The sequence below is a fragment of the Saccopteryx leptura genome, chromosome 3 (genome assembly GCF_036850995.1).
Source record: "Saccopteryx leptura isolate mSacLep1 chromosome 3, mSacLep1_pri_phased_curated, whole genome shotgun sequence".
In the NCBI taxonomy this organism is placed as follows: Eukaryota; Metazoa; Chordata; class Mammalia; order Chiroptera; family Emballonuridae; genus Saccopteryx; species Saccopteryx leptura.
Window position 1 is genome coordinate 256,986,338 of NC_089505.1, and position 26,113 is coordinate 257,012,450.

The 26,113-nt window shown below is 38.2% G+C and overlaps 2 protein-coding genes and 1 non-coding gene across 5 annotated transcripts in view; 1 reads left to right on the forward strand and 2 right to left on the reverse strand.

The window, feature by feature from the left end:
* The window catches only part of REL (REL proto-oncogene, NF-kB subunit), a 428,703-nt gene that overhangs the window by 201,835 nt on the left and 200,755 nt on the right, over nucleotides 1-26,113 (reverse strand). The gene's annotated exons all lie outside the window — the stretch shown is intronic.
* SANBR (SANT and BTB domain regulator of CSR) overlaps nucleotides 1-26,113 on the reverse strand; it is a 108,792-nt gene that overhangs the window by 18,861 nt on the left and 63,818 nt on the right. For all 3 annotated transcript variants that reach the window (XM_066378195.1, XM_066378194.1, XM_066378196.1), the window contains 11 exons: nucleotides 25,502-25,740; nucleotides 20,271-20,329; nucleotides 17,662-17,822; nucleotides 14,093-14,179; nucleotides 13,872-13,982; nucleotides 11,791-11,914; nucleotides 8,065-8,217; nucleotides 4,851-4,996; nucleotides 3,624-3,723; nucleotides 1,918-1,950; nucleotides 210-309 (listed from right to left, as the gene is read on the reverse strand). In XM_066378195.1, coding sequence (XP_066234292.1) covers nucleotides 210-309; nucleotides 1,918-1,950; nucleotides 3,624-3,723; nucleotides 4,851-4,996; nucleotides 8,065-8,217; nucleotides 11,791-11,914; nucleotides 13,872-13,982; nucleotides 14,093-14,179; nucleotides 17,662-17,822; nucleotides 20,271-20,329; nucleotides 25,502-25,740 — 1,313 coding nt within the window. The remainder of the gene's footprint in view (nucleotides 1-209; nucleotides 310-1,917; nucleotides 1,951-3,623; nucleotides 3,724-4,850; nucleotides 4,997-8,064; nucleotides 8,218-11,790; nucleotides 11,915-13,871; nucleotides 13,983-14,092; nucleotides 14,180-17,661; nucleotides 17,823-20,270; nucleotides 20,330-25,501; nucleotides 25,741-26,113) is intronic.
* On the forward strand, nucleotides 23,933-24,008 carry TRNAV-AAC (transfer RNA valine (anticodon AAC)). Its single transcript has one exon. It is a non-coding gene; the product is annotated as a tRNA-Val (tRNA).

Below are 26,113 nucleotides of genomic sequence, written 5' to 3' on the forward strand. Positions count from 1 at the left end.
TACACTGTACTTTCTTTATAATTTTCTAAGTATTCTGTGTTAGTGTCAGGGTGAGGAAATCTTGATGGAGCCTCCTTTATTTGTGTTTTCCGTGTTATAGCCTAGCATGTAGATTTATAGAGCCAATTTCTCATCCCTTGCACCAAAGCATTCAGAATCAAGCCCCTTCATAAAAGTAAGGCTTAATTTTAACTTAGAAATCAATGTACTTTGTTTCTTGGATACTTCTTCTTCATCTCCAACTTCATCTTCAGTGACTTCAGACCCCGTGGTATATTCTTCTTCTTCTGAAAATAATGACTGTTGTTTCTGAATTTAAAAAAAGAAATATACATCCTATTAAAAATGCAGTATTATCACATCTCTATTAAATTTTTTCAAACACATTTATCTAAATTTATTTTCAATGAATGAGCCAAATAAAAGCTGATGAAATGACCACTACTTAGCATAACATTTAGAAAACACACATAAGAATTTCTATATTTAGGACAGGATCGCATTACCTCAAATATTTTTTATTTATTTCCTTCATAAATTTCTAGCAGTGATGAGCACCTAATAGGCACTCAGTATTTGCTGACTTATACCTCTTATCACTCAACTGAATGTATGTTCCTTGATATTAAAAATAAAATATAATAATTGCCAATATTAAAGTAGTCTAATAAACAAGCACATGTGCACATTCTCTGGGTCAGTGGGGTCCTGTATTACTTAAATTTATCCATATCAGTTTCATGTATCTATTCACCTTACTGTCTGTCACCACTGATCCAAATTCTCATTCTATTTTTGTGAATACTGATGGAAGTGGCATTGTAATGAAAAACAGGTAAAAAAAAAATCAGCCTGACCAGGCGGTGGCACAGTGGATAGAGCGTCAGATTGGGATGCCGAGGACCCAGGTTCAAGGCCTGAGATCACCAGCTTGAGCATGGGTTCATCTGGCTTAAGCAAAAAGCTCACCAGCTTGGACCCAAGGTTGCTGGCTTGAGCAAGAGGTTACTTGGTCTGCTGAAGGCCCGCGGTCAAGGCACATATGAGAAAGCAATCAATGAACAACTAAGGTGTCGCAAAGAAAAACTGATGATTGATGCTTCTCATCTCTCTCTGTTCCTGTCTGTCTGTCCCTATCTATCCCTCTCTCTGACTCTCTCTCTGTCCCTGTAAAAAAAATTGAAAAATTAAAAAAAAAATCAACTAACCAACCAAACAACCAAATAATTGGAAAATTCCAATTATAGATTTGTTGCTTTGTTCAGTGTTCTAAATACAACATAAAAATAACTTGAAAAGGACCTGGCCGGTTGGCTCAGTGGTAGAGCGTCGGCCTGGCATGCAGGAGTCCCAGGTTCGATTCCCGGCCAGGGCACACAGGAGAAGCGCCCATCTGCTTCTCCACCCCTCCCCCTCTCCTTCCTCTCTGTCTCTCTCTTCTCCTCCTGCAGCCAAGGCTCCATTGGAGCAAAGTTGACCCGGGCACTGAGGATGGCTCTGTGGCTCTGCCCCAGGCGCTAGAGTGGCTCTGGTTGCAACAGAGCGACGCCCCAGATGGGCAGAGCATCGCCCCCTGGTGGGCATGCCGGGTGGATCCCGGTCAGGCGCATATGGGAGACTGTCTGACTGCCTCCCGTTTCCAACTTCAGAAAAATACAAAAACACCCCAAAAACAAACAAACAAGAAACAAAAAAAATAACTTGAATAACCATGTAAGTAGATTTGTGGATTATGTAGCCAGATAATGGAGTATGTGTCTGTTTAAACAATGACATTTTAAGTAAGTACAAAATGGTAGACACTGAAAAGGTTGATATACATTTAACTAAAGTCTATAACATAAGATGTTGATAACATTAAACTGAACTTTAATTTAGGAAGAGATGCATGAAAATGGAATATAGTTGTTCACTTACCAGTTGCAGAGTCCAGTTTTTCAGTGATATAAACTATAAAAAGAAGATTAAGGGATTAATAAATCTGCATCTACCCAGATTGTAGTTCCTCATTTCCATATGGAAAGTATATAGTTCCCTTTCATGTTGAAACATAATTTCAAATTTACACTGAAAATGATATAATGTTTTATATTCCCTGTCAAGAGAAGACCTATGTTTATAAAAAAAAAAAAAAATCATTTTCTAATGTAATTTCTGAAGAACTAAATCACATAAAGGCATAAAATAATTTTAATTATTTTTTGAACTATTTCAATCACTCTTAATGTTTATATTTTCGTAAATTAAAGAACAAGATTATAGCCTGACCAGGTGGTGGTGCAGTGGATAGACCATCAAACTGGGGTCCAGACGACCCAGGTTCAAAACCCCGAGGTGGCCGGCTCAAGCGTGGGCTCACTAGCTTGAGCGTGGAGTCGCTGGCTTAAGTGTGGGATCATAGACAGGATCCTATGGTTGCTGGCTTAAGCCCAAGGTCGGTGGCTTGAGCAAGGGGTCACTCTGCTTTGCTGTAGCCCAGGCGTCCCCAAACTGTAGCCCCCTGAGGCCATTTATCCGGCCCCCCGCCGCACTTCTGGAAGGGGCATCTCTTTCATTGGTGGTCAGTGAGAGGAGCACTGTATGTGGCGGCCTTCCAACGGTCTGAGGGACAGTGAACTGGCCCCCTGTGTAAAAAGTTTGGGGACCCCTGCTGTAGCCCCTGGTCAAGGCATATATGAGAAAGCAATCAATGAACAACGAAGGAGCTACAACAAATAATTGATGCTTCTCATTTCTCTCCATTCCTTACTGTATGTCCCTATCTGTCCCTCTCTGTCTCTGTCACACACACACACACAAATAACCAGATTATTTATGAATATACAAGAAATTTAATTTTCTGTTTTGCATGTAACTTATAAATAAATGTTAATGATTGAAAACATATAGCCACCTGGAGTTTATAACCCATTTTACAGAGAGTATTTAACTTTCTCAAGCAAATGCCACCTCAACCAATACAAAGGCAGGAAGCTCACCAGCAAACAGACTCCCTGGTTATTAGCAACAGGAATCAAAGCTTCCGGGTCATATTTCAGTTTTGAAATTTTGGAAAAACTAAATGCATTCTTATACAATTAAAAAAGAATTTCATACCAAAAAAGTTTATAGCAAGCGTCCCCAAACTACGGCCTGAGGGCCGCCTGTGGCCCTGAGGCCATTTATCCGGCCCCCACCGCACTTCCGGAAGGGGCACCTCTTTCATTGGTGGTCAGTGAGAGGAGCACTGTATGTGGCGGCCCTCCAACGGTCTGAGGGACAGTGAACTGGCCCCCTGTGTAAAAAGTTTGGGGACACCTGGTATAGGACTAGAAGTGGATAAAATATACATACATTCATATTATCTTCATTCCTCAAATCACTGTCCATAAGAAAAACCTTGAAGGCCATGTTATATTTTTTCCCTAAATGAGTTGATTAGTTATTAATTCTTTGAGGATAATGAACGTTTCTTATTATCCTTATAGTCCTATTAATTCAGCATAACACCTTGTTATGATCAGGTTGTCAGTAAATATTAACTAAAAATTTCTACTTCAGTTTAAACTGATCAGGTTTCTGTCTAAGATGAAATGTCATTAATTGTCTATATAAATAAAGAACAAGTGAAACAAGCTACTCACAGCATTGAGCTCCCCACTCTTGGGGCCCCGTGGCATATTTGGCTCCAGTAAAACATCACAGTCCAGACCCTTCTCATCGCAGGTACCAACCCCAGAATCACTAGGAAAAAAAAATTTTACAAAGAAGTTTTCAATTGCTTAAGAATTTAAATGCAAATGATTTATATTTCATTGTAAATATTTTATAAATTCCTCTGTAGAAATACAGTTCTTGAGTATAAGGTGTGCCACCTCAAAATTTACATTTCTTTATTTTTCTTTTCATTTTTCTGAAGCTGGAAACAGGGAGAGACAGTCAGACAGACTCCCGCATGCGCCCGACCGGGATCCACCCGGCACGCCCACCAGGGGCGATGCTCTGCCCACCAGGGGGCGATGCTCTGCCCATCCTGGGCATCGCCATGTTGCGACCAGAGCCACTCCAGCGCCTGGGGCAGAGGCCAAGGAGCCATCCCCAGCGCCCGGGCCATCCTTGCTCCAATGGAGCCTTGGCTGCGGGAGGGGAAGAGAGAGACAGAGAGGAAAGCGCGGCGGAGGGGTGGAGAAGCAAATGGGCGCTTCTCCTGTGTGCCCTGGCCGGGAATCGAACCCGGGTCCTCCGCACGCTAGGCTGACGCTCTACCGCTGAGCCAACCGGCCAGGGCAAAATTTACATTTCTTAATTCACCTAGTGAGCCCCTAGTGGGGGAGCATCATAATTGCCAGGTGGTGAAATGGGCTTCTATACTGGGTACTGCTTTGAGCAGAGCCTTTATTAAAAGGTCTTCCGTCCCTCAACTCGACAGCCTGCTGTAGTTGCAAGATGCTAGAAGTAACTTCAGAAGTTAATGACTTCAAGGAGCTTAAATTTATATAAAGATGACCTCAACCACCAATTATTTTTCTAGTTGTGTCAATCAAGTATTTAAGATGACCTTAAGTAACTTGAGAAAAGAAAAATAAAAACCTTGAAAATTGGTCTGTGGGTCCCAACCTTTCAATTACCAAGGACTCCTTTTATTAGTTTTTCTTCTTCTGGACCTCCAATATTTTGAAGTGCTTTTCCTATAAAATACACACCTGCTTGTTCTTACTGTTAAGCTAACCTAATTTCAGTTAGGCTATCTGAAATAATGTAAACTATATGAGAACTGACATGAGTAACTGGGGGAAGCACTAAGGATACAGGATCCTGAGCTGGGACTCACTGAATGAAGCTGCGGTACAGCATCCCTCCCACTGCCTCACCTAACTGTATCTTTAGAAAAAGGCACAACAATGACATCTTTGTGTCTGAGCAGATCATCCAGGATTCTAGCAGTCGGATGGGACAGCAAATCTCCATCTTCACCTTGACCACGATGAGCAACCATGTGGTCCCTCACTTTACAACCCTGTTGTACAAGAGACACTAAATTAGAGAGGTTGGATCATTAAAGAAACATTCCTTTAAAGATGACTGTATGTTTTTGTTCTTTGCCTCTTCCTATCAACCATTTTAGCTTGCTTTCTTAGGAAAAGACAACACAGAAAAGAACATGAAACATAAATGTTCAAAAATATCCAAGAGTATTCATGAAACCACCATTCACATTAAGAAATAGAGCATTTTCTGCCTGACCTGTGGTGGCGCAGTGGATAAAGTGTCGACCTGGAATGCTGAGGTCACCGGTTCAAAACCCTGGGCTTGCCTGGTCAAGGTACATATGGGAGTTGATGCTTCCTGCTCCTCCCTCCCCCTTCTCTCTCTCTCTCTCTCTCTTTCACTCTCTCTCCTCTCTAAAAATTAATAAAAGTAAAAAAAAAAAAAAATTAAAAAAAAAAGAAAAAAAGAAAAGAAATAGAGCATTTCCAACACCCAAGGAGTCCTCATGGGCCCATGACTGCCTCTGTTACCCCAAAAGATAACCTCTATCCTGACTTTTATAGTATTTACTTACTTCTTGCTTTTATCTTTTTACCACTTAAGGATGTATCCCTAAATACTACAGCTTAGTTTTGCCTCAATTGTTTGGTTCAACATTATGTTTTTATGCTTCAACCATATTATTGCATGTAACTAACATTTGCTTTAATATACAGTATTCCTTTGTATGAATATACATACATTTATTTATTCCACAGTTGACAGACGGGTTGTTTCCAGTTTGGAGCTAACACAAATAATACTATTATGAACATTCTTTTACATGTTTCCTGGCACACAAGTACTCATGTGTACCAAAATATATCACTATCAGCAGTGCATGAGAGTTCTCATTAATCCATATCCTCACTAATACTTGGTGAGACATTTTCAGTCATTTAATGAGCTTGCAGTGGTATTTCATTGTTTTTTATTTGCTTATTCTCAATTACAAATGAGGTTAAGCTCCTTTTCATGTTTACTAGACAACAACAAAGTACTTTGTTGTGTGCAGTTCTTATTGTCTTTTTATTAATGATATGCAAAAGTTTAAAAAAATCTTAATATCAACCTTCTATGGAGATGGTGTTGATAACATCTGGTCCCACCTGTGAGTTTCTTTCCTAGTTTCTGTTTAATGTAGTTGCTGTACTTGAATTTAAGATTTCTTCCTTTATGGTATTACCTTTCAATAGCTTTATTAGTTTTTCTTTCACAGACAGGTCTTTTACACACACACACATACACACACACACATATTGGGCTAGACTCTAATTCCATTTTTTTCCCTGTATGGATACCCCAATATCACAGTACCTCTTACTGGAAAGTCTATCCTTTGCTCACTGCTCTATAATGACACCTATGTCACAGTCAAGTATTCAGTGGCTCTGAGTACTCTATCCTTTTGTGTGTGTGTGTGTGTGTGACAGAGACAGAGAGGGACAGATAGGGACAGTCAGACAGGAAGGGAGAGAGATGAGAAGCATCAGTCCTTCGTTGTAGCATCTTAGTTGCTCACTGATTGCTTTTTCATATGTGCCTTAATCGGGGGGGCTATAACAGACCGAGTGACACCTTGCTCAAGCCAATGACCTTGGGCTCAAGCTGGCGACCTCAGGGTTTTGAACCTGTGTTCTCTGAATCTCAGTACAATGGTCTATCCACTGCGCCATCGCCTGGTCAGGCTATATTCTTTTCTATTGGTCCCTTTCTATCTATCTACTCTTAGTATCACCTGTCTTAATCACCAAAACTTCAAAATAAATTGTGATATTGGGAAGAGCAAGTACGTCTATCTTAGTGTTCTTTGAAGGTATCTTAGCTATTCTTGGCCCTCTTAATTTCTATATACATTTTAGTATCAGCTTAGCAAAGTTCCCAATAAAAAGTCGTTAGGATTTTTACTGAGATTGCATTAATATATATAGATCAGTTTGGGGAACATGTACAGCTCTACAATATTGAATCTTCCAATCTATGAATCTGGTACAATAATCCACTTTTAGTTTTCTTTTTTTCTTTCTTTTCTTTCTTTTCTTTCTTTTCTTTCTTTCTTTCTTTCTTTCTTTCTTTCTTTCTTTCTTTCTTTCTCTCTCTCTCTCTCTCTCTCTCCTTTCTTTCTTTTTTTCTTTTCTTTCTTTCTTTCTCTCTCTCTCTCTCTTTCTCTCTTTCTCTCTTTCTTTCTTTCTGTATTTTTCTGAAGCTGGAAACAGGGAGAGACAGTCAGACAGACTCCCGCATGCGCCCGGCCAGGATCCACCTGGCACACCCACCAGGGGCGATGCTCTGCCCCTCCGGGGCGTCGCTCTGCTGCGACCAGAGCCACTCTAGCGCCTGGGGCAGAGGCCAAGGAGTCATCCCCAGCGCCCGGGCCATCTTTGCTCCAATGGAGCCTTGGCTGCGGGAGGGGAAGAGAGAGACAGAGAGGAAGGAGGGGGGGGTGGAGAAGCAAATGGGCGCTTCTCCTATGTGCCCTGGCCGGGAATTGAACCCGGGTCCCCTGCACGCCAGGCCGACGCTCTACCGCTGAGCCAACCGGCCAGGGCCTCTTTATTTTTTCTCAATAATATTTTGTTTTCTCTACAGAATTTTTGCACATATTAGATTTATTCCTATGTACCTGATATTTTTAAGGCTACTGTAAATGGTTTCTCTTTATAAATTTCATTTTCTAACCCCATTGGTTTAAAGAAATACAATTGGTTTTTGTAAATGCTTTTTAATAGATCAATCATAAATTCTTTCTCATATGTGCTTTGACTGGGGTGCTCCAGTTGAGCCAGTGACCCCTTGTTCAAGCCAGTGACCTTTCACCCATGAAATTTAATTATATAACATTTACAAAAGTGTTAGTGATCAAGAACTCAAATCTATAGCAATACTCACGTATTGCACCAAGCTATATTTGCAAGGATGTTCATTGCAATACTATAATACCATTAATCCTACATGAATGTATTACCTTTATATTTTAAAACAATAAAAGAGAAAAATATTTAAATGAAAAGTATTAGTGAACACTGTAACTATGAAAGGGCAACATTCAGCATTTACCTTTGTAAGCTGGGTAGGATCAAACCGAAGGACCTTTTGGTTACAGCAGGGATAAATTCCAGTGCCCATTGTACTCAGTGAGCCTGCTGCAGGAGGATAAACCACAGCTTCTGAGTGATACTGACAGTGTGAAAATTCTATACAGAGAAAAACCTGAATAAAAGAAATATATAAAGTCACTCATCCCCATATTGAAATTTATATCTCAAAAATATTTAAGACCACATACTGTTGTTCCTTTTATGTAAAATGTATAGAAATGGCAAATCTCTAGCAGCATACGGACACAAGAAATCTTTTTGGGGTGATGGGAATGTACTAAACAATTGGATGGTGGTGCTGGCCGCACAACTATAAATTTACTAAATTGCATACTTAAATGAACTTTATGGCATATAATTATACTCAATAAATCTACTAAAAACAAAACACTTTACTCAAAATTCAGATGAATTAAATTGATCCTGATGCACATCTAATTTTACAATTGGCCAACCACATAAAAAGTTTTCAATAAAAATAATAAAATTTTGTCTCAATTATTCTTTGACAAAATTTTAAGGTATATTTTTAGCATTAGTATTAATGAAAATGATGGAATAATTTTGATTCATTGGTGAAAAAACTTACCAAGGTTTAATTATAAAATAGGTTTCAGACATGTTTATAAGTAGGTGAAATAATTTAAAGAAAATAACAAAATTGCCTGACCCGGCAGTGGTGCAGTGGATAAAGCATCAACCTGGGTTCAAAACTCCGAGGTCGCCAGCTTGAGCATGGGATCATTGACATGATCCCATGGTTGCTGGCTTGAGCCCAAAGGTCACTGGCTTGAAGCCCAAGGTCGCTGGATTGAAGCCCAAGGTCGCTGGATTGAGCCCAAGGTCGCTGGACTGAGCAAGGAGTCACTGACTTGGCGGGAGCCCCCCGCCCATCGCCCCAGTCAAGGCACGTATGAAAAAGCAAACAATGAACAACTAAAGTGACACAACGAGTTGATGCTTTTTATCTCTCTCCCTTCCTGTCTCTGTTTCTTTCTCGCTAAAAAAAGACAAGAAAATAACAAAATTAATCATTTTAGGCACTGATCTTGAACACAAAGGCAAAAATGTAGTCTATAATTCAGAATTCTCAGTTGCTAGCTCCAGTTATGATTTTCAATTTTTTTTTTTAAGAATTTATTGATTTTACAGAGATAATACGTAGGGGGAGTGAGAAGCATCAATTCATAGTTGCTTCACTTGAGTTGTTCACTGATTGCTTGTTGTGCCTTGATTGGGCAAGCCCAGGGTTTGTTTTTCTGTTTTTTGGGTTTTTTTTTTTTGTATTTTTCTGAAGTTGGAAATGAGGAGGCAGTCAGACAGACTCCCGCATGCGCCCGACCAGGATCCACCCAGCATGCCCACCAGGGGGCGATGCTCTGCCCATCTGAGGCGTTGCTCTGTTGCAACCAGAGCCATTCTAGCGCCTGAGGCAGAGGCCACAGAGCCATCCTCAGTGCCCAGGCCAACTTTGCTCCAATGGAGCCTTGGCTGCGGGAGGGGAAGAGAGAGACAGAAGAGAAGGAGAGGAGGAGGGATGGAGAAGCAGATGGGCGCTTCTCCTGTGTGCCCTGGCCAGGAATCGAACCCAGGACTCCTGCACGCCAGGCCGACGCTCTACCACTGAGCCAACCGGCCAGGGCTAAGCCCAGGGTTTTGAACCAGTGACCTCAGTGTTCCAGGTAGAGGCTCTATTCCCCTGCACCACTACAGGCCAGGCTTCCACTGGTTTTTAACTAAAATTTTCAAGTCTGATAAAAGCTATAAGGTGAATACTCATACACATTTATTTTGCATACAAACTATTTTTTGAGCTTATGAACTCTCTATAATAAATATTAAATGTTACAAATAAAATCAATATTTAATTTGCTATGAAGGGGGGGAAATCCCTCAAATTTTCTATGTTCTGACATGCTGAACAAGTCGGGTTTTAGAAGCCTGATATCCTGATTATAAGTGATACTCCACTGTGGGTAGGACCATACATACCTATTAAGTTAAAAACAACCTGAAAACTAACTTGACAATATCAAGTGCCAATGAAGATATGGAGCAACTAGAACTCTCATACAATTCAGGGAATGCAAGTTTACGGACTTTAGAAGATTGTTAGGCTTATATTTACCATTCAATTCAGCAGTCCTACTTCTAGGTTATTACCCAAGAGAAATACAAGCCTATATTCACATGCAAGCCTGTAGGGAATGTCTATAGTTGCTTTCTTCATAATGACCTCCAACAAGAAACACCTACAAAGTGGACTCAAAAAGTTAAATATGGTATAATTTATTTGTATGACATTCTGGAAAAGTCAAAATTATAGAGAGGCCCTGGCCAGTTGGCTCAGTGGTAGAGCGTCAGCCTGGCGTGCAGGAGTCCCAGGTTCAATTCCCAGCTAGGGCACACAGAGAAGCGCCCATCTGCTTCTTTACCCCTCCCCCTCTCCTTCCTCTCTCTCTCTCTCTCTTTTCCCCTCCCACAGCCAAGGCTCCATTGGAGCAAAGTTGGCCCGGGCACTGAGGATGGCTCCATGGCCTCTGCCTCAGGCACTAGAATGGCCCTGGTTGCAACAGAGCAATGCCCCAGATGGGTGGAGCATTGCCCCCTGGTGGGCATGCTGGGTGGATCCTGGTCAGGCGCATGCCGGAATCTGTCTGACTGCCTCTCTGTTTCCAACTTCAGAAAAATTAAAAAAAAAAATTATAAAGAGGCTTAAATAGGTCAGAGGTTGCCAGAGTCTGGGATGGGAAAAGAAACTTACTACAAGGGGCACAAGAAAATTTTAAGGTGATAGAAGTGGTCCATGCTCTGCTTGTGATGGTCTTTAATGACTGGGTTTGTCAAACCTTATAAAAGGAATACATTTTATTGTATAAAGGTAAACTTTACTGTCTATAAATTATACATCAATAAATCCAATTTTTTAAATAGTGGGGACGTAGGCAGTCCATTGGGCATAAACCTATACAGTTTGAGAAATCTCACTCTGAAGGTTTTAATAAGCAGCTCTTCCTTCCCTCTATTGGAAATCATTACTCATGTGAGAAGAAGAAAGAAAATTACTGGTGGCAGAAAAATATTATGGATTCATAAAAAATTTTACATAGAACACTCTGGATTTACACATAAGACTAATTAGGAATGATTGTGATGTATAAAGAGCAATTTATTCTGTAAAATAATTTATTACAGGTACCTTCAAATAGCAAGCTTTCTTAAGCTTTTATTATAGACTTCATTTATTAAGAAATTTACAGAACCTTTTTGGGAACACAACTGTTATAACAAGAAATATAAATAGCTCCCTATCTGCAAAGGAGTTTCTGGATGTCTAAAAAAATGTATGGACTAACAGAGAAATAGTTTGGCTGGAAATAATTAAAGGCAATAAGGACTCTGTATTTTTCCACTGAAAAAATGTATTTGGTCACCTACAACCTGCTAGTTTTCTAAAAATTTGGCAAGTCACTGATTGTTTCAACAATGAGAATAAAGAGGAAGAAATGTAGTAAGAGAAATTAAGTCAGATGTAAGCAACGTTTCATAGCACCTTTTCACCACTGATTTCTTAAAAAGATGTCAGATATTGTCAAAACACATCCAAACATACTAATTAAACAGCATATAACAAAAGAGCCTACTCTCAAAGTCTGCAAAGCAGGATATTTTTTAAAAAGCTCACCTGATGGCATCTCAAACAAGTTAGCCAGTTGATTGTTCCCCATAAGCGCCAATATACATCTCTCCAAGATTTTAATTCTTCAAAAAGACCATTCAAATACTCATGAACATCCCAAGTCTTATCTCTGGGAAAGAACCTCAATTATTATATTATTTCTACAAGCAAGAAATTTTAACAATTGTTTAAAGCAAATGTTTTTAAACTTGTGGCTTAGATCCAAGAATATTTTCCAACTGATGGCTACTGGATAGATGGACTACAGTGAGTGGTAGATAAAGTTTCATTTGGGAGTCTGTTTATTCTTTTGAAAACGGTATGAAGGTTGAATGTTAAGTTATTTTGCTAAGCTACATAACGGGTGATAAACTAAATACAGTTTGAGTAGGCTAATGTTTAGGACTTTGGTATATGTTGCTTTATTCTAACTGTACCTATTGTTTAATAAGTTGTTACTTATTGCTGATTCTAAACATTTCATTAATGAGTTAGTTCTTTATATTATTCTCAAAAGGCATTTTATAATAATTGAATAACATAATAATATATAATCAGGTCTTGGTAATATACATTTTTAAGTTAAGTAAGATAAACTCTAAAAATAGCAAAGGCGTAAAACCCTATTTACTATGGTTATATGTAATGCAAGTTTCTATTTTATTTCCAAGTCCTCCCTTAAGCTTTTCTAACTTTTGTTATTTTTATCCTAAGTTCAACAAATAACAAAATACCATCATGTTACTGCAAATTACACAGGCACATCTGTTTTAAGTTAAAGACAATTTTTAAAATGTCATCAATAGCTGACTTGTTGAAAAATACTTTGAATGAAATAAAATGGCTGTTGAAGTTAATATCAATTTTTTCACATAGTTACTGTGAAATATATATAGAATATATAATAGTTATAGCCATCAGAATGGACATAATTTTTAAAAGGTGAACCAAGTCTCAAGACAAAAAAGTATAAAACCCCAGGAGCTAACAATAACTGGTAAAGATTTCCTGATAACTGTATGGAGAGAAAAATGAAACATTTCAAAGTTTATAATACTATTCATATTAGAATCAAATATGTTTCTCTGGACTTCTGTTTTAATGTTTAAAATATGAAATCTAATATTTGTAGTTTTTTTTAATAAAATTGCTGGACATTTTTAATATAGAAAAAAGAATAATCACAAGGAAAATTAAAACCATCCATAATACTACCACTCAAAGGTAATACCACAGTTAATATTTTAGTGAACATGTTTCTAGTTTGTCTTATAAATTGATCTTTTCACTTAATTTACCACTAATAACCTTATATGTAAGTATATATTCTTTTACAACATTATTCTCAAAGGCTGCACATTAAAAATTGATTAGATGTGCATTATATAGCTATGCTATTGTATAGATATAGTTTATTTAATCACTTGGGTGTTTCCTTTTTAAAAATGTAAACAATAAAGCAATAGATGTCCTTTAGATTAGTGCTTTCACTAATCCAATATTACCTCTTTGGGTAAATATCTAGTAGTAGGACATTGTCAGAGAAAACATATATTTTAAAGTTTTGCTTTCTTGAAACATCATAGCATTTTATAACACTCTCCCTCCAGCTCAGAACAAGAACTGGCTTTGAACTTAAAGGAGAATAAAAAAGAACTATGTATTAATGGAGTTCTAACAAAGTATGAAGAATATATAGATTATGGAAAACTCAATTTTAAAGATAATTTTCCTCATTTATCAAAATTCACCTGAAAATAAAATTGGTTCTCTTGTCAAGTTCAACATAACATTTATATAGATAACTAAACTGTTAGTGAAAAGAAATCTTTTAATGGTACTGATAAGAATATCTTGATTTAAATGCACAATCATTTTTATTCTTTTAAAACTTAAAAACATACTGATATTTACCCAATTAATAAAACATAGCCTTTAAAACAACTTTGTTTGGAAAATAGTTATCTTTTTAAATCAAAGTTGAATCACACACAGAATATATATCCTATTCCTTATAGTAGTAATTATACTTCCATAAATACACTAGTAATTCACATTTGAAAAGTTGTATTTTATTCTCACTACACCTTATGTGAATGTACACAATATTTCCATGTCGATCCACATTAATTTTTCCAGGAATGCAAGAAATTCTTCTTTCTGTTTCTTTTGTTAAAAGTTTCTTACACAAACAGCATCTATAACAAAAAAAGATACAAAAAGACACAAGAAGAAAAATTTTAATGTCATAAATTAAAGAATATAGCTATTATCATATAGCCTACCCAAGAAAAACATGTCACCATACCTGTATAATGTCGCTGCATTATTCTGAGAGTCTGGATTCAAGTACTCAGGATCAAAAAGTCTCTCAATCTTCTTACAAAATAGTTTACTATTAACAACAAATGATCAACAAATTAATTTCCTATATCTACTAAAGTTACTTAATAGTGATGAACACAAATGATAACCTATTTGTACATGTAGAAAATAAGGTTAATACATCCTCAGATTTATTAATTCTCTTTGGGAATTTATAACTAAATACAGTTTTAGTGTGCTAAGTAAATAAACCTCCTACTGAGAACTGCTTGATCAAGAATCTGTTTTCACAATAGTAAGAAGAGCCTGACCTGTGGTGGCGCAGTGGATGAAGTGTTGACCTGAAACACTGAGGTTGCTGGTTCAATAACCCTAGGCTTGCCTGGTCAAGGTACACATAGGAGTTGATGCTTCCGGCTCCTACCCCCTGTCTCTTTCTCTCCTCTCTCTAAAATGAATAAATAAAATCTAAAAAAAGACCACTGAATATCTACCTTTCTTTTAGTTCTTTGTTACTGGAATATTCAAGGTCAAAGATTTTGGAAATTTAACAATTCTGGGTCTACTGATAACTTGGTATGTGATTTAGCAACTTAACCTTTCTGAACTTTGTTTTCTCATCCATAAAGTGGGGTTAATAATTCCAAACTCCTAAGTTTTAAAGAGGGTTAAATTAGATAATGTTTTTAAAGAGTGCTAGACATAGCCTGACTGGTGCTGGTGGGGGTGCAGTGGATTGAGTGTCAGCCTGGGACGCTGAGGTCCCAGGTTCAAAACCCAGAAGTTGCTGGCTTGAGCACGGGCTCACCAGCTTGTCATATCAATGATCCATGACCACTGGCTTGAGCCCAAAGATCACTCACTGGCTTGAAGCCCAAGGCTGTTGGCTCGAGCAAGGGGTCACTAGCTCGGCTTGAGGCTCCTCCCTGCCTCTTGTCATGGTATGTATGAGAAGTAATTAATGAACAACTAAAGTACTGTAACTAAGAGTTGATGCTTCTCATCTCTCTCCCTTTCTGTCTGCCTGTCTCTCTCTCTCTAAAATAATAAATAAATAATAAAAAAGACTGCAAAACATAGCATTACACATTCAATAAATATTAATACTTTACTATCATGTATAATATGACTGAACTTTAAATCTTTTAATTAATTAATTATAATCAAAATAATTGTCATTAATTCCAAGTGTATCATTCTATCTCCATGTTCCCTCATGTAACATCTGCTATTAAAGGCCAGATCCAGATTTAGGACCCTAATCTCATATTCAAATATTTAGCTCTTGGATAATTTCCTTCTGTCTCATTTCCCTTAAGGACTAAACTCTTGGATCACCCCCTACATGATCAATTCCTCCCACTCTAATAAATCATCCTGGTCATCAAATAAATAAAATCTAATATTTCTCTCCTTTAACAAAATCCTTTCTACAAGATTGCTATTTTAGCCATTTTTGGTCCTTGCATTTCCATATAATTTTTATAATCAGCCTACCTATTATTTCTTTCTCTCTCTTTCTCTATTGAGCCTACCTATCCCTAAGAACTACTGCTAAATTTTTCAGCAATTGTTCAGAGCAAATCATCTGGAAAAATGTTATCTAAATCTAACTGGTCACATTTCTGTCCTTATCTTACTCTATTTTTAGACACTAAAAAATATTAATCACTTAATCGCTTCCTCCTGTTTGAAACCCTCTTTCCTTCAACTCACTGGCTCCTCCTTCTCGGGTGCCTCACTGGCGACACTCCTCTGTTGAACCTCTAAATTTGGATTGTCTTTACCAATATTCTCTTGCTAATAATCAGAAAATTAAATAAATAAAAATAGCATTTACGGCCCTGGCCGGTTGGCTCAGTGGTAGAGCGTCGGCCTGGTGTGCAGGAGTCCCGGGTTCGATTCCCAGCCAGGGCACACAGGAGAAGCACTCATCTGCTTCTCCACCCTTCCCCCTCTCCTTCCTCTCTGTCTCTCTCTTCCCCTCCCGCAGCTGATGCTCCATTGGAGCAAAGATGGCCCGGGCACTGGGGATGGCTCCTTGGCCTCTGCCCCAGGCGCTAGAGTGGCTCTGGTCGCGACAGAGTGATACCCTGGATGGGCAGAGCATTGCCCCCTGGTGGGCGTGCCGGGTGGATCCCGGTCAGGCGCATGCGGGAGTCTGTCTGGCTGCCTCCCCGTTTCCAACTTCAGAAAAATACAAAAAAAAAAAAAAAAAAAAAAAAAAAAAAAAAAAGAAAGAAAAAAAAATAGCATTTACAACAGCACCCAAAAAATTAAATACTCAAGAATAAATTTAATAAAAAATAAAAAATATCTCTCCATTGAAAACTATAAAACATTGCTAAAATAAATGAAGGGTTATACCATGTATATGAACTGAATGACTCAATATATTAAGATGTCAAATCTTCACAAAGCAACAAGTTCAATATCAACCCCAAATTATTCTAGCAAGTGTTTTTGTGAGAGAGTGAGAGAGAGAGAGAAAGAAATAATAGTTGGCTGATTATAAAAATTATATGGAAATGCAAGGACCAAAAATGGCTAAAATAGCAATCGTGTAGAAAGGCAAAGCTGAAGAATTTAGACACTAAAAAATATTATAGAGCCACCACAATTAAGACAGTGTGTTACTGATATGTCTTGACAAATAAATCAACAGAAGAAAATGGAGAATTCAGAAACAAACCTCACATATATAATACATTCACCTAACTTATAATAATGGTGCCACTGCAATTCAGTGGAGAAAGGAAAGTTTGCTAGGAAATCTCATTCAGTTCAAACCTAATCTACTTACCATACATATATTTGTATTTTAAGCCCTGACCTCTGACTTGAACTTCAGACTTGTATATCTAACTATCTACCTGCCATCTTATGTGATGCCTAAAAGTATATTAAATATATTAAATAATCATAATATGACCCAAACCCATCTCATCTCAATCTTTCCACTCTCTGTGAATTACAATACCATCCACTTAGTTGCCCAACCATAAAACCTAGTTATTACACTAAAATACTCTTTCCTCCTACATCATTCTACTTGAGAATCTGTCAACTCTTTTTAATAACCTATTCTGAATCCATCTACATTTTCTCAGCTCTATTGCTCTCACTCTAGTCCTGGCCCTTTGTCTCTCACCAGACTATTGCACTACCTTCCTAATAGGTCTCCTTGATTCTTATAGCCTTATAATCTATTCTCCACATAGCCACCAAAATGACTTCTTAACAGATCAGACCACGCCACTCCTCCGCTTCCATTTACTCTTACAATAAAGTATACACCCTTTGCTATCACTGATACAGCCCCTATGTGACATGACCACTGCTGACCCTACCTCACACCACTCTTCCCCTTTCTACTAAGGCCCGTCTTAATAATTTTTCACATAATTAACTGCCACAATAAGCTCATATGTACTTACTTCATTTAAAATAAAACGGAATATATTTCTAAATATAATCTAAAAATATATTTTACTAAAATGAAAAATACTATTTTTTCCTAAAAGAAACACTAGATTTAAACTGAAAAATTACCTCCTAAACTTATCTTTCTTGTCCTTTAAGTCATCAACTTCGTTGTGTGTGAATACATCAGCTATATGTGTAAGAAGATTTGCATTAATACAGTTCATGTTGCATGGGGTAGCTAATATGGCATCCATATTTTTGTGGCAATACTGAAGACATTGTTCAACCTAAAAAACAAAATAGAAAATGAATGTTGAAAATAGTAGCATGAAGGATGTAATATCAATACCTTTCAAAGATAAATTCATTAAAAGCTTATCCATGTATTGCTAGGTACTATCTGGGTTTTGCCCATTTGGCTTATATACACAGTTCCAAAGTGTTCCAGTAGGTCAAATTTGTACACACACACACAATTATTCTAGCCATATATACATGCATATGGCTAGAATAACTATTTTTCAACATTCTTAAAATATTCCAAACAATAATGCAATGAGCAACTTTCATGGTCGTGGCAGGTATAAATCTTACCTTGAGTTCAGAAACTCAAGTGTACAGATATGTTACTTCTTATCACTTATCACTAAACTTAGTTACAATTTTAAGTTTGCATTTATCTTAGTAGAAGAAACTTACCTTCAGTTACTTCAGGGTTTTCTCAGTTATATCCTGCTTGCTTTTTTACTTTCATTCCCCTTTTTCAGCCTGAGGTAATTTATTTACTTTTTGAGGTGGATTTGGATTTTGGGGAAAACTAGCATTGGCTAATCCTGTATTCTTCAAAATATTTTACTTATGGCATAAAAATGATCCTTTAGGGTTTAGATTTCAAAACTCAAATGTTAAGGGCTCTTTCAATTTTTTTTTTCTTTTTTTTCTGTAACCCTTCCCTGAAGTAATTAATATCAGCAAATTAAGGGGGAGGAATTAAGGAGTAGAAAGAATCCAGGGAACTAGTAAAACCTCAAACAAAAAATATTTCCTGCCTGACCAGGCGGTGGTGCAGTGGATAGAGCGTCAGACTGGGATGCGGAGGACCCAGGTTCGAGACCCCAAGGTTGCCAGCTTGAGCGCAGGCTCATCTGGTTTGAGCAAAGCTCACCAGCTTGGACCCAAGGTTGCTGGCTCAAGCAAGGGGTTACTTGGTCTGCTGAAGGCCCGCGGTCAAGGCACATATGAGAAAGCAATCAATGAACAGCTAAGGTGTCGCAACGAAAAACTGATTGATGCTTCTCATCTCTCTCCATTCTTGTCTGTCTGTCCCTATCTATCCCTCTCTCTGTCATGTAAAATAAAAAAATTTCCTATCTATAAACATAGCAAAGGAGCATTCTGCACTCTGTCTTCTCATCAGGGACTAAAAGCAAATATTTATTTAAAGTAAAACCACAGGCTGACTTGTGGTGGTGCAGTGGATGCGTCAGTCAGTGGTTCAAAACCCTGGGCTTGCCTGGTCAAGGCGCATACAGGAAGCAACTATGAATTGATGCTTCCCGCTTCTCTCCCCCATCTCTCTCTCACTCCTCTCTCTAGAAATCAATAAATAAAATCTAAAAAAATAAATATAGTAAAACCATAAAACCTATAAAAACATTTGAATGGTAAATCATTATATAAAAAAGAAAACAAATATATTTAATGTTAAAGCTTGATATGTAGATGTATATATTGTGCTTTTATATATATTTCATCAACTACTGTTAAGCAATTAACATGAACATCTGATTTAAACATATAAAATTATATTGCTTAATAATAGTTAGGTATTCGTTCTTTTGTGTGTGTGTGTGTAGTGTGTGTGTGTGTATGTTATTATTATTTTTTTTTGCCTTTCACCCTCCCCCCTATTTTTTAAAGACTTTATTCATTTTAGAGAGGAGAGAGAGAGAAAGACAGAGAGAGAAGGAGGGAGGAGCAGGAAGCATCAACTCCCATGTGTTCCTTGACCAGGCAAGCCCAGGGTTTCAAACCGACAACCTCAGTATTCCAGGTCAATGCTCTATCCACTGCGCCACCACAGGTCAGGTCCCCCCCTTTATTATTATTATTATTATTATTATTATTAATTTTAATGCAGTAACGTTGATAAATCAGGGTACATAGGTTCAGAGAAAACATCTCCAGATTATTTTGACCTATGATTATGTTGCATACCCCTCACCCAATGTCAAATTGTCTTCCGTCACCTTCTATCTGGTTTTCTTTGTGCCCCTACCCTCCCCCCACCCCCTCTCTCCTTCCTCGCCCCGGTATTCGTTCTTAATTCGCTGAACTATAAATGAAAGATACAAATTAGCAAAACTTGCTTAGAGAAATTACTTAAACAGTGAAAAAATATATTTCTATAAATTTTCATTTATTACGATTTTAAAGCAAAATCCCTTTTAGAGTAGTTAATTCTGTTTAGTTTCATTTAGTACAACAGAGAGCCACTCCTTGAGGATAAACTGCTCACTTTATAGGCATCATACATAAATAATACATAGTAGCCTTAACCAGTTACAGAACAGAACAAAATGCCTTCAAACATGAGCAGTTTATTCACACTCTTGAATTAACAATTACTTCTGAAAGATGCCTTAGAATTTTCTAATACTTGAAGAAAAAATCAAGTTAAATGTTAAAGCAAGCATGGGTGAACAGAAGAACTTAGATCTTTTATTAATACTTACCAATGAGTCCATTTTCAAAAACTCTGAAGAAATAAGAATTGAAATGACATTTCCTGGCTCTACAAAGAAAAAAAATTAAAATCTCCTTTTGATTTGTACCTTAATCTCCTTAGAATAGGCTCCTTCTCACCTTAAAGGAGGATGATACTTTAATAATAATGATTTATGATAAACTTACTACGGCTTACATACATGTAAGAAAGAAAATGCAATGTTCAAACTTAGGATACAGAGAAAATACACAACAATGTGCCCTGAAATTAGTCATATCAAGTTAAAGGACTCCAGCTAAAGATACAACATATGCAGATTTCTCCTTACTTAAACATTCATCACACAAAAATCAGTGAGAAAAAATTTTTAAATGATTAATCAAAGCCCTTGTTATTAGTTATTTCAAAAGCAGTTCAATACTTGTTATGAATAAACAATGAAAAAGAGTCTTAAAGATAATCTAAAATTTACTTCTACAGAAGTGCTAGTTACTTCATGAGACTTAAGAGGCATAAGCAGGGAAGGGGGATGCCAGCTGATGCTATTGTTTTAGTAAACATGTCATCTCTTATGAGGTATATATTTAAGAAAAAACTCCTGAATTTTGCCATTATAGTACTAAGACAATCCACTTAAATAGAGAACTATACAGACAAGAATTAAATTAAGTAATCCCAATTTTCCCATGAATAACAATTCTAGTTTAAAGGTTCTCAAACAGAAATTGTGAAGGGAGGGAGAAGCTGGTGAAAACATTCCTAAGGAAATTGTAATATGACCCATTCCAGTTAAGACCCAAGGTCTGGCCCCTGGATGGTAGCTCAGTTGGTTAGGGCATTGTCCCAATACAGCAAGGTTGTGGGTTCAATCCTCAGTCAGGGCACATGCAAGAGTCAACCAACTAATGTATAAATGGATGGAACAACAAACTGGTGTTTCTCTCTCTCTCTCCCTTTCTCTCTCTTTAAAATCAATGAATAAATAATTTTTAAAAGACCCAATGTCTAGATTATTAGAGATTTAATTAAGCATTTTTATAGTTTTGTAGATTACAGTAAAGATGGCTTTTATGTTTAATAATCACAGAACATTTTTTTTTCTTTTTTCTTTTCTTTTTTTTTTTTTTTTTTTTCCTGAAGCTGGAAACGGGGAGAGACAGTCAGACAGACTCCCGCATGCGCCCGACCGGGATCCACCCAGCACGCCCACCAGGGGCAACGCTCTGCCCACCAGGGGGCGATGCTCTGCCCCTCCAGGGCATCACTCTGCTGCGACCAGAGCCACTCTAGCGCCTGGGGCAGAGGCCAAGGAGCCATCCCCAGCGCCCGGGCCATTTTTGCTCCGATGGAGCCTCGGCTGCGGGAGGGGAAGAGAGAGACAGAGAGGAAGGAGGGGGTGGGGGTGGAGAAGCAAATGGGCGCTTCTCCTATGTGCCCTGGCCGGGAATCGAACCCGGGTCCCCCTCACGCCAGGCCGACGCTCTACCGCTGAGCCAACCGGCCAGGGCCGATGGCTTTTATTTTTAAAAGTTCACATTTCTAGTCACTGATTTAAGGTAAAAGATTACAGTGACTAGTTTTGTTCTACTTCTTTTACCTTACTATACACATAAATATGATGGATCAAACCATAGTTCTTTCTCTCTACATATTTTAATTTTTATTTCACACATACATATCATATCTGGATGGTCTAAAATCTCTGGACTCTGGCCCTGGCCGGTTGGCTCAGTGGTAGAGCGTCGGCCTGGCGTGCAGAAGTCCCAGGTTCGATTCCCAGCCAGGGCACACAGGAGAAGCGCCCATTTGTTTCTCCACCTCTCCCCCTCTCCTTCCTCTCTGTCTCTCTCTTCCCCTCCCGCAGCGAGGCTCCATTGGAGCAAAGACGGCCTGGGCGCTGAGGATGGCTCCTTGGCCTCTGCCCCAGGCACTAGAGTGGCTCTGGTCGCGGCAGAGCGACGCCCTGGAGGGGCAGAGCGTCGCCCCCTGGTGGGCGTGCTGGGTGGATCCCGGTCAGGCGCATGCGGGAGTCTGACTGTCTCTCCCCATTTCTAGCTTCAGAAAAATACAAAAAATAATAATAATAATAAAATCTCTGGACTCTGGTTGGCTGAAAATTTTAATTTAGCAATCTTGTAATTTTTATTTAAGAATCACCAGAAACCTTTTCCATTAAGTTTGATCATTAAAATGTAATAAATTATAAATTTCTCGGAAAACTTTTACACTGTCAGTATAGATTCATTTACTAAAAAGAGGTAAGAAATATTTCAGTACTGCTGGTAAATAGCAATTCTAGGCAGAGAAAGACTTTATAAATCACTAGTAAGATTTCTTAAACAAGTCTATGCCCAATGAAAGATTATTTAGCAATTATTCTTCTTATCATCTAAAATACTGCTTCTCAAACATTTGCTTTCAAGACCACTTTGCAATATTAAAAACGGAGACCCCTAAAAAGCTTTTGTTTATATGGGTTATATCTATCAGTATTAACCAATTAGAAATTAAAACAGAAAAAAAATCTTTTTTTTTTTGTGACAGAGACAGAGAGAGACAGATAGGGACAGACAGGCAGAAAGGGAGATGAGAAGCATCAAGTCTTCATTGCAGCTCCTTCATTGTTCATTGATTGCTTTCTTACATGTGCCTTGACTGGCGGGCTAGAGCAGAGTAGAGTGATCCCTTGCTCAAGTCAGCAAACTTGGGCTCAAGCCGGCGACCTAGGGGTTTTGAACCTGGGTCCTCTATGTCCCAGTCCGATGCTCTATCCACTGAGCCACTGCCTAGTCAGGCATTAATTCATTTTAAAAGAATAATAAAGTCATTATATGTTCTCATAATTTTATGAAAAATAACTATTTTCCAAAGTAAAAAAATATAGTAAGAAAAATAACAGATATTTTTGCAAATTTCTTCAATGTCTGACTTAATAGAAGACAGCTGGATTCTCATATCTGGTTCTACATTTAATATGTGGGTAGTCTTCTTTGATGTTACATCAAAGCTTGACAAACAGTACTTTCTTAAGGTTAGTTGTAATGGGATCTGAAATTATATCAGTGAACACTTCATTCTGTTACCTCAAAATCCACTGATTTATCTCATGCTTTGATTCTTTAACCCATGCATAATTTTTTTTAAACATCATGCATTGGTTATTTGGAAAACACTGGTTCACTGAGTTATGTAGATCCTCCAAATGTTGAAACATTTTGTACAATATATTAAAAATAATCACATTTGGCCTGATCAGGCAGTGGCACAGTGGATGGAGCGTCGGACTGGGATGCGGAGGACCCAGGTTCGAGACCCCGAGGTCGCCAGCTTGAGCGCAGGCTCATCTGGTTTGAGCAAAGCTCACCAGCTTGGACCCAAGGTCCCTGGCTTGGGCAAGGAGTTACTCGGTCTACTGAAGGCCCACGGTCAAGGTATATATGAGAAAGCAATCAATGAACAACTAAGGTGTCGCAACGAAAAACTGATGACTGATGCTTCTAATCTCTCTCCATTCCTGTCTGTCTGTCCCTATCTATTCCTCTCTCTGACTTTCTTTGTCTCTGTAAAAAATAAAAAATAAAAAAATACTTGAGTGAATTAAAAAAAAATCACATTTGTTGATATGGCTACAAGTCTCATCAGAACAGTCTTTAAAAAGTAAGAAACTGAGCCCTGGCCGGTTGGCTCAGCGGTAGAGCGTCGGCCTAACGTGCGGAGGACCCGGGTTCGATTCCTGGCCAGGGCACATAGGAGAAGTGCCCATTTGCTTCTCCACCCCTCCCCCTCTTCTTCCTCTCTGTCTCTCTCTTCCCCTCCCGCAGCCACCATTGGAGCAAAGATGGCCCGGGCGCTGGGAATGGCTCTGTGGCCTCTGCCTCAGGCGCTAGAGTGGCTCTGGTCGCAACATGGCGACGCCCAGGATGGGCAGAGCATCGCCCCCTGGTGGGCAGAGCGTTGCCCCTGGTGGGCGTGCCGGGTGGATCCCGGTTGGGCGCATGCGGGAGTCTGTCTGACTGTCTCTCCATTTCCAGCTTCAGAAAATTGAAAAAAAAAAAAAAGTAAGAAACTGTGAAGCACATGAAAGTACATATGAGATTTCCAAACTTTAATTCTCACTTGAAAGTTCGAACTTTATCACTGGCAACAAATACTAGCAGTTTGTTTCCCTTCAACTGACCAGCTCACTTAATTCATTTTTAAGATAATATCCGCCAAATGCCTAAGTCTGAATAACCATTAATTTGTCTGTCAGTCATTCTTTCAAGTAAAAATGGTTTTCTAGTTTTAAAAAAGCAACTAGGTTAGCTTGTAGCCCCTACAACTGCACAAGTGCTTTTCCTCCAGACATTCGTCATACTTTTGTTTGTTTTTTAGTGAGGGGGGGGGGTGAGAGAGGAAGGAAGAGAGATGAGAAGTATCAACTTGTAGTTGCATCACTTTAGTTGGTCATTGATTGCTTCTCTTACATGCCTTGACCAGGGGTCTTCAGCCAAACCAGTGACCCTTTGCTCAAGTCAGTGGACCCTGGGCTCAAGCCAGCAACCCGTGCTCAAGCTGGCAACCTTAGGGTTTTGAACCTGGGACCTCAGCGTGCCAGGTCGATGCTTTATCCACTGCACCACCACCAGTCAGGCATCACAACCCTCATACTTTGGTGTGTGGCAGAAGTACACTTCCCACTTCATTTTATACAATATTAAAAAGGTGTATGCTCAGGGGTCAAGACTTAATAAAATTAGTAATTTTTACTGCTTCATCAAGAACATTCTTAAGTGAATGTTGATTTCTGTTTCCTTTTTACTATGAGCCCAAGGTGCTGAGGAATGCAGTGACCACAAGTAGTTTGGTGCCCTGGCCATGACTGTGCTAAAGCTGCAACAGTTTTACCCTCCCTTACTTCGGCATTACCTGAACAAATGTCAACACATAAGACAAACAACATTTTACTATTATTAAGCAAATTGTCTTGATCTGGTGGGTCCTCTAAAAGAATCTTCCAGAGATCCAGCGGTCTATGTACCATCCAGTAAGAACTGCTGATCTAGAGACCTGTGCATTTGCCAAAAATTCATCAAAGTTTACTAAAAAAGATGAGGCATCAATTTCCTAAAGGGCAATTACTAATCTGAATATAAATGCTAATGTTTAAGCAATTTTCCACATTTCATATTTGGCCTGAAGCAACTACCAGGTAACACACAAATTTAACTATAGAATAAGTAATAGATTATCTTTTACCTAAAGCAGGCATCTCACAATCTTTATTCTCCTTAGTGTTCCTTTTAACATATTTTATCAACCAGTTGAAAATCTGAACGTCACAATGAACTGAAATGTCCACCTCTTCCCAGCGCTGGGCATCCATAGATAAATATTCAGCAAAGTATTTCATCTCTGATATCAAAAGATCTCGTGGGCAAATAAAATCTTCTTTCAAGTTTTTTGCTTCATCACACACATGGATCACCATGTTTGGCCTTCATAAAAAATGTCACACAGAAATAAAATTATTAGTTTTAGAAAAGAAGCCAAGACTATTGACATTTATTGGAAGTGTGAGAACACAAGATGTTTTTGCAGGTTTGACTACAAATCAGTTTTATAGGATTCAAGTGTTTTGCTAATCTGACCCATATCTTAGATTATGAATAATTTAGTTAAACTGACTTAATAAAACAAAAATATTTTTACTATGGGACTCAAAATATGTAGGGTTTAAATTTATTATTTCCAAGTTATAAAGTTTTAAAAAACAATACTAATTATTGAAGAAAAATTAAATAATACATTCTAATTTTTGTGATAAACAAAAAACAGCACTTTTATATGGCTACCGGATAGGAAGGAGAT